The 7,337-nt window shown below is 42.6% G+C and overlaps 1 protein-coding gene across 1 annotated transcript in view; it reads left to right on the forward strand.

Annotated features, from left to right (window-relative positions):
- The window catches only part of LOC109882820 (long-chain-fatty-acid--CoA ligase 3-like), a 40,720-nt gene extending 33,820 nt beyond the window's left edge, over positions 1 to 6,900 (forward strand). The window contains exons 11-15 of the mRNA XM_031796331.1: positions 243 to 317; positions 1,655 to 1,843; positions 2,466 to 2,580; positions 3,202 to 3,359; positions 3,556 to 6,900. Coding sequence (XP_031652191.1) covers positions 243 to 317; positions 1,655 to 1,843; positions 2,466 to 2,580; positions 3,202 to 3,359; positions 3,556 to 3,713 — 695 coding nt within the window. The 3' untranslated portion in view covers positions 3,714 to 6,900. The remainder of the gene's footprint in view (positions 1 to 242; positions 318 to 1,654; positions 1,844 to 2,465; positions 2,581 to 3,201; positions 3,360 to 3,555) is intronic.
- Positions 6,901 to 7,337: the final 437 nt, after the last annotated feature.

The raw sequence follows: 7,337 nt of genomic DNA on the forward strand, positions 1-7,337 counted from the left end.
CAGTAAAAGACTGCAGCCAGCAGTGATCCGTTGCCCAGCATTACTATTAACTGTGGTCCAATGAGGAAGTGCTGTCATCCCTCAGGGATGGGAGTGAGAGCACGGCCTTGGCGGGGTTACCATGGTTTGATCAGGTTTCCACGGTAACGGATGGGGCGCATTCAGCATAACAGTGCGGCTGTGTATCATACCGTGGTGAGTCAATGCAGCTTGTGATGATAATGTGAATGTGTGTGTTCCAGTGTGGGACTACAGTACAGGGCGAGTTGGAGGACCACTCATTTGTTCTGAAATCAAGCTCAAGGATTGGGTGGAGGGTGAGTGACACAGACAGACAGGGAGGAGGACCCTTGGGTCTCTTTACCCCCCACCCTCTCATATTTTAACTGCATTCACCATGATCTTGTAAGGAAGATATTCAGAACACAACTCTTTCCTCTGCACAGTTGTCCATCATACAGTGCCTTAAGAAAGTATTCACACCTCTTGACTTTTTCCAAATGTTGTTGTTACAAGATGGCATTTAAATTTATTTATCCGTCACTGTGTGTCAATGATCTACAAAGTACTCTGTAATGTCAAAGTAGAAGACATATTCTAACATTTGTCAAATTAAATTCTGAAAAATAAATCCCTAATATACCTTGATTACATAAATATTCAAACCCTTAAGTCAATACTAGTTCACATTTGTCAGCAATTACAGCTGTGAGTTTTTCTGGGTAAGTCTCTAAGGGCTTTGCACACCTGGACTGTATAATATTTGCACATTATTCTTTTCAACATCCTTCAAGCTCTTTCAAATTGGTTTTTGATCATTGCTAGACAGTCATTTTCAAGTCTTGCCATAGATTGTCAAGCCGATTTAAGTCAAAACTGTAACTATTTTTGGCCTTGTGTTTTAAGTAATTGTCCTGCTGAAAGGGGAATTTGTCGGGCCTCCCGAGTGGCGCAGCGGTCTAAGGCACTGCATCGCAATGCTAGAGGTGTCACTACAGACCCCAGTTCGATACCGGGCTGTATCACAACCGGACGTGATCAGGAGTCCAATTGGCCCAGCATCGTCTGGGTTCGGGGAGGGTTTGGCCAGGGGGAATTTACTTGGCTCATCGTGATCTAGCGACTCCCACGCCTGCAGGCTGACCTTGGTCGTCAGGTGAACGGCGTTTCCTCTGACACATTGGTGCGGCTGGCTTCCGAGTTAAGCAGGTAGTTGTTAAGAAGCGCGGTTTGGCGGGTCATGTATCGGAGGATGCAAGACTCGACCATTACCTCCCGAGCCCGTTGGGGAGTTGCAAGGTTGAAATTGGGAAGATATAGGAGGTAAAATGCTAAAAAATAAAGTGAATTTGTCTCCCAGCATCTGGTGAAAAGCAGACTGAACCAGGTTATCCTCTAGGATTTTGCCTGTGGTTAGCTCTATAACGTTTATTTTTATCCTAAAAAAGTCACTAGCCCTTGCCAATGACAAGCATACCCATAACATGATGCAGCCACCACCATGCTTGAAAATATGAAGGATGGTACTCAGGGATGTGTTGTGTTGGATTTGCCCCAAACATAATGCTTTGTATTCAGGACATAAAGTTAATAATTAAGTTACTTTCTTTGCCACATTATTACTTAATTGCTTTGCTACTGCTCTGTCCTCCAGGTGGCTACCACATCACAGACACGCCCACCCCACGAGGTGAGATTCTGATTGGCGGGCCCAATGTTACCATGGGTTACTACAAGAACGAGGCCAAGAACCAGGACTTCTTTGTGGATGAAAACGGCCAGCGCTGGTTCTGTACGGGAGACATAGGAGAGGTCCATCCTGATGGATGCCTCAAGATCATTGGTGAGGAGCAGGATTAACACCTCTTCTGAATGGCTTAATTCTCAGTGTCCCCTTTCACCATGGTTATGCACCCAAGTTCATATTTGCTAAAATAAGCATTTACATTTGGGCATGTCCATCAAAGGAGGCTGGTGGGAGAAGCTGTAGGATGATGGGCTCATTGAATGGTTGAAATGGAATCAATGGAGCAGAGTCAAACATTGTTTCCATGTTTGATGTGTTTGGTACCACTTCACTGATTGCATTCCAGCCATAACAATGAGCCCATCATCCTGTAGCTCCTCCAACCAGCCTCCTCTGATATCCATGTACAGTAGTATATAAAGAAAACTCCCTGATACTGCCTATGCCAGCACACCACATCAACATCATCCCAAAACCACTGAATCCCTTCTTCAAAACCTATGCCCCTACATTCATCAGTCTGGCAGGGCAGTTTCCAAGAACAACTGTTTCCCAATTCCACCTCACTTCTGAGAATTCCTCTTGAGCCATGTTTACTTTAGACTGACAGAAATCCTACAGCTCTCTCTTGTCTACATCTGTCTGTAAAGAATTGCAGTGCAGTGGAAAATGTGCTGTTTCCCCTCCAGTTCTCCTCAGTGTGTCCCTGTGTCTACAGATCGTAAGAAGGACCTGGTTAAGCTCCAGGCAGGAGAGTATGTGTCTCTGGGGAAGGTGGAGGCCATGCTGAAGAACTGCCCCCTTATAGACAACATCTGTGCCTACGCCAACAGGTGTGTGTGTGTGTGCGGTGTGCGTGAGTCTGTGTTTTTGTTTGACAATCCTTGTGGCAGTGGAGGCTGCTGAGGGGAGGATGGCTCATAATAATGGCTGGAACAGAGTGAATAGAATGGCATCAAGCCATGTGTTTGATGTATTTGATACCATTCCACCTATTCTGCTCCAGCCTTTACCATGAGCCCTTCCTCCCCAATTAAGATGCCGTCAACCTCCTTTGCCTTGTGGGTACCAGAAGTCCTCACAAGGATGGTAAACAAGGACAATTTGGACAAGTGGGGACATTTTTCCGCTCCCCACGAGGAAAACTGTTATTTTAGGCTTAGGGGTTAGGGTTAGGGTTACAATTAGGGTTAGGGTTAGGAGTTAGGTACAGTTTTAGGGTTAGGGGTTACAGGTTTGGGGTTAAGGTTAGGGTTATGGTTAGGTTAAGGGTTAAGGTTAGGGTTAGGGTTAGATTTAGATTTAGATTTAGGGTTAGGGAAAATAGGATTTTGGATGGGAATAAATTATTTGGTTCCCACGAGGATAGCTATGCAAAACTGTGTGTGTGTGAATCAGTCTATGTAAAAACACAGAGACATGGTGGTGTCTTCTTAACCGTTATCTCTCTTCAGCGATGAGATGTACGTGATTGGCTTTGTGGTGCCCAATCAGAAGCATCTGCTGTCGCTGGCGGAGCAGTATCTTATCCGGGGCTCGTGGGAGGAGCTGTGTGACAACGCTGCCATGGAGGAGGTGGTCCTGCAGGTCATCACCGAGGCCGCCCTATCAGGTGAGAGGTCAAAGGTCATCAGACCTTGGAGAGAGGAGAGGGAAGTTATAGATAGATGGTAGTGGTAGTAGTAGATACAGGTTATAGTGAGTCAGGTTGAAGCTCTACTTTTGTCATCCATTCCTTTTGGTGGTTGCTTTGGTTTCATCTCTGACTGGAGTTGTGATGCAATTCCTCTTCTTGTCTGTCTGTGCAGCCCAGCTGGAGCGGTTTGAGATCCCCCGTAAGATCCGTCTGAGCCCCGACCCCTGGACCCCCGAGACGGGCCTGGTGACCGAAGCCTTCAAGCTCAAACGCCAGCAGCTGAAGAGCAAGTACCAGGACGACATCGAGAGAATGTACGGCGGGAAGTAGGACCAAACCAGACCAGAACCTCTCCAAGCACAGAGCCAGCATCTGCCTCAAGCCGCCCAGCTCCTTGCTCAAACCTCTTTTCCCCACCCGACCCCCGAACCCCGACCCCCATCCTGGACGAGCCACCAGAAGCACTCAAATGACTTGAATCTACTTTGTTCTCCTGAGACCAAAAAAGATAGACAGATTGAGAGAGATAGAGAGAGAGACAGATTGAGAGAGATAGAGGGAGAGAAATATAAATATCAAAGAGAGGAGGCTGTGTTATTGCAATATTTCCCCTCCACTGTTCCTTTATTCGATAAAATGGCTTTGCTTAAAAATGTGAATCAATAGACAATAGCCTAGCCCTGAAGACTGTTGGAGAGAAAGATTAGCTAGGGGAGAGTAAGTAAGGAGTGTTGTTGGAACACCCTCAAACAGTATCTCCATGTTCATTCCACTTCTTACCCTCTTTGGAGATGATTTTCCTCAAGATGTGAGTTATGAGACAGGACAGGTAGGTCATGCTGCCTGTTGAGCTCGTGTCTGTCTGAGTGTTGTCGACTGTTATTTAAGCACAAACTCAGGTTGGTTGGAAAACTTTCCGTTTTAACCCCAATGCCCTTCTGTCTGAGGGCGTCAGGAATGTTAAGCCATGAGAGCCTGTAGAGAGCAAGTACCATTAACATTTAGGTTAAAAGCTGCTGTTTGATTATTTGTTTTTCTCCTTTAATTCCGTGATTCTGTTCACATTAGTATAGAGTCCTCATTGGCTAATTCTCTGTCCAAGTTCAAAATCCATGGCTCCAAATCCATTTTTTTTCACTGCGTATTCTATTGTTTATTTCAGAACCTAGTTCTGCCCAGAGACTAGTCTTACTTTCTGCAGGACAGGAAGAAACTAGCTGTCTGTGTTTATTTTTGTTGTGTTTGGTTGATGCTGTTTTTTTTGCTTAGTGAGGCTTTAGTACTATGATTTATATTTGATGCCCATCTGCCCATCCAATCCTACAAGCATGAAGTCAACAGGAGGTTCAGAGAGACTAAGATAAGATAATGACTTTATTATCCCAATGGGGAAATTTTGGTTGCGGCTAGGGCAGTGAAATGATGAGTCTCTTCCACCAGAAGAAAAACAGAACATTTTGACGTGAATATACAGTACCACTCAAAAGTTTGGACACACCTACTCATTCAAGGGTTTTTCTTTATTTTTACTATTTTCTACATTGTAGAACAATAGTGAAGACATCAAAACTATGCAATAACACATATGGAATCATGTACATAAATCACTGACAATGTCACCAGCAAAGCACCCCCACACCATCACACCTCCTCCTCCATGCTTCACGGTGGAAACCACACATGCAGAGATCATCCGTTCACCTACTCTGCGTCTAACAAAGACACGGCGGTTGAAACCAAATATCTCAAGTTTGGACTCATCAGACCAAAGGACAGATTTCCACAGGTCTAATGTCTCCACTTCTCGTGTTTCTTGGCCCAAGCAAGTCTCTTCTTCTTACTGGTGTCCTTTAGTAGTGGTTTCTTTGCAGCAATTCAACCATGAAGGCCTGATTCACGCAGTCTCCTCTGAACAGTTGATGTTGAGATGTGTCTTTTACTTGAAATCTGTGAAGCATTTATTTGAGCTGCAATCTGAGGCTGGTAACTCTAATGAACTTATCCTCTGCAGCAGAGGTAACTCTGGGCCTTCTTTTCCTGTGGCGGTCCTCATGAATGCCAGTTTCATCATAGCGCTTGATGGTTTTTGCGACTACACTTGAAGAAAGTTCTTTAAATTTTCCAGATTGACTGACCTGCATGTCTTAAAGCAGTGATGGACTGTCATTTTTCTTTACTCATTTGAGCTGTTCTTGCCATAATATGGACTTTTTCTTTCACCAAATAGGGCTATCTTCTCTATACCAACCCTACCTAGTTACAACACAATTGATCGGCTCAAATACATTAAGAAGGAAAGAAATTCCACAAATGAACTTTTAACAAGGCACACCTGTTAACTGAAATGCATTCCAGGTGACTACCTCATGAAGCTGGTTGAGAGAATGCCAAGAGTGTGCAAAGCTGTCAACAAGGCAAATGGTGGCTACTTTGAAGAATCACAAATATAAAATATATTTTCATTTGTTAAATAGTTTTTTGGTTACTACATGATTCCATATGTGTTATATCATAGTTGTGATGTCTTCGCTATTATTCTACAATGTAGAAAATAGTAAAAATAATGAAAAACTCTTGAATGAGTAGGTGTGTCCAAACTTTTGACTGGTACTCTATAATTTCAGAACTCTTCACTTAACATTTCTATCATTAATATGATTATTATTTATGATAATGCCAATTAATAATACGCTTGTCATAAAATCATAATGTTTGTAAGAAAGATGTAGATTGGTGAATACCAATTTCTTTCAGTGGTAGAAAACATATTTGTACTCTGTTATAGGTGTGCACTTACATTAACCACACATTCACTTGCTAAGAGCTGTAGTTCTAGAACCACTGTCATGCTTGAAGTACACAGTATGCCATATGATAATATAACATTTGGACCAAACTAAGGTGGGATTACTTGACCTATGGCAAGAAGAGATGCACACAAAACACTTCCGTACAACAGTTAAGAATTTAGAGAATTTAGTTAAGAGGACAGCTTCAGCATTTATTTGTGTGTGTGTGTGTGTGTGCATGCTGTGTTCTCGCACTTGAAAAGGCCATTCCTTGTATGTTGTTGTATGTGATGCATCACAGCAAAAGGTAGCCTAAAGCTTTCCTAAATGGTACAAACATTGCTCTGTAGAACACCATTCCGCACATGACACCTGTTGCCTTTTCTTGTGATTTCAGGTGGATAACTACGCATAGAAAATATTTGAATAACAATGCTGTACACAGTAAAGATATCGTTTCTTGACAGTATGTGTTACTGTCACCCAGAATAACATGCCTTTCTGATGTTTTCCTTTATACTGTACATACTTTATATGAGGGGAGAAGGAATTATGTATAGCCTATTTTAAATCTATTGAAGCTTTATAATATAGACCCGTTTTGGAACTCCTCCCTACTTGTCTGGGGAATCTGCCTTGTAACATAAGTGCATCAATTGTATTTATTTGTCATTTGCCTTGGAAATTATTAAATGAAGAAGTAAATAAAGATTGTGTTTGGTCTATCAGTGCTGTCCTGAGTTATTTGAGTGCAAATTGAGAAATTAAGCTGTCTTAAAAATCTGATATCCATTATGTCGTCCACTACAATTAGACCCATAATAAAGCAGTGATTGGTGACGTACCGTTAGGTGGTTATGATGATAATGATGGTGATAATAATGCTAACGATGACGATAACGATGATGATAATGATAACGATAACGATGATGATGATAATGATAATGATTGCATGAGAACGTTTTGTTTGAACTGTAAGCTAGAACAAACTTGTTTAACTTAATTTATCCAATAAGCTCAAAAGGGACCAGGCTAATCAAACTGAACAACCGTGCCCACCATCGTCATTCGTCACAGCCTACTTATTTGAGGCTCACATTTCCAAACCCCTCCCGTTAGCACTATCCTAGATCATTTGTTGCTTAAAACTTCTTAGGGCTGAAAT

This window comes from Oncorhynchus kisutch, linkage group LG18 (genome assembly GCF_002021735.2).
Source record: "Oncorhynchus kisutch isolate 150728-3 linkage group LG18, Okis_V2, whole genome shotgun sequence".
Taxonomy (NCBI): domain Eukaryota; kingdom Metazoa; phylum Chordata; class Actinopteri; order Salmoniformes; family Salmonidae; genus Oncorhynchus; species Oncorhynchus kisutch.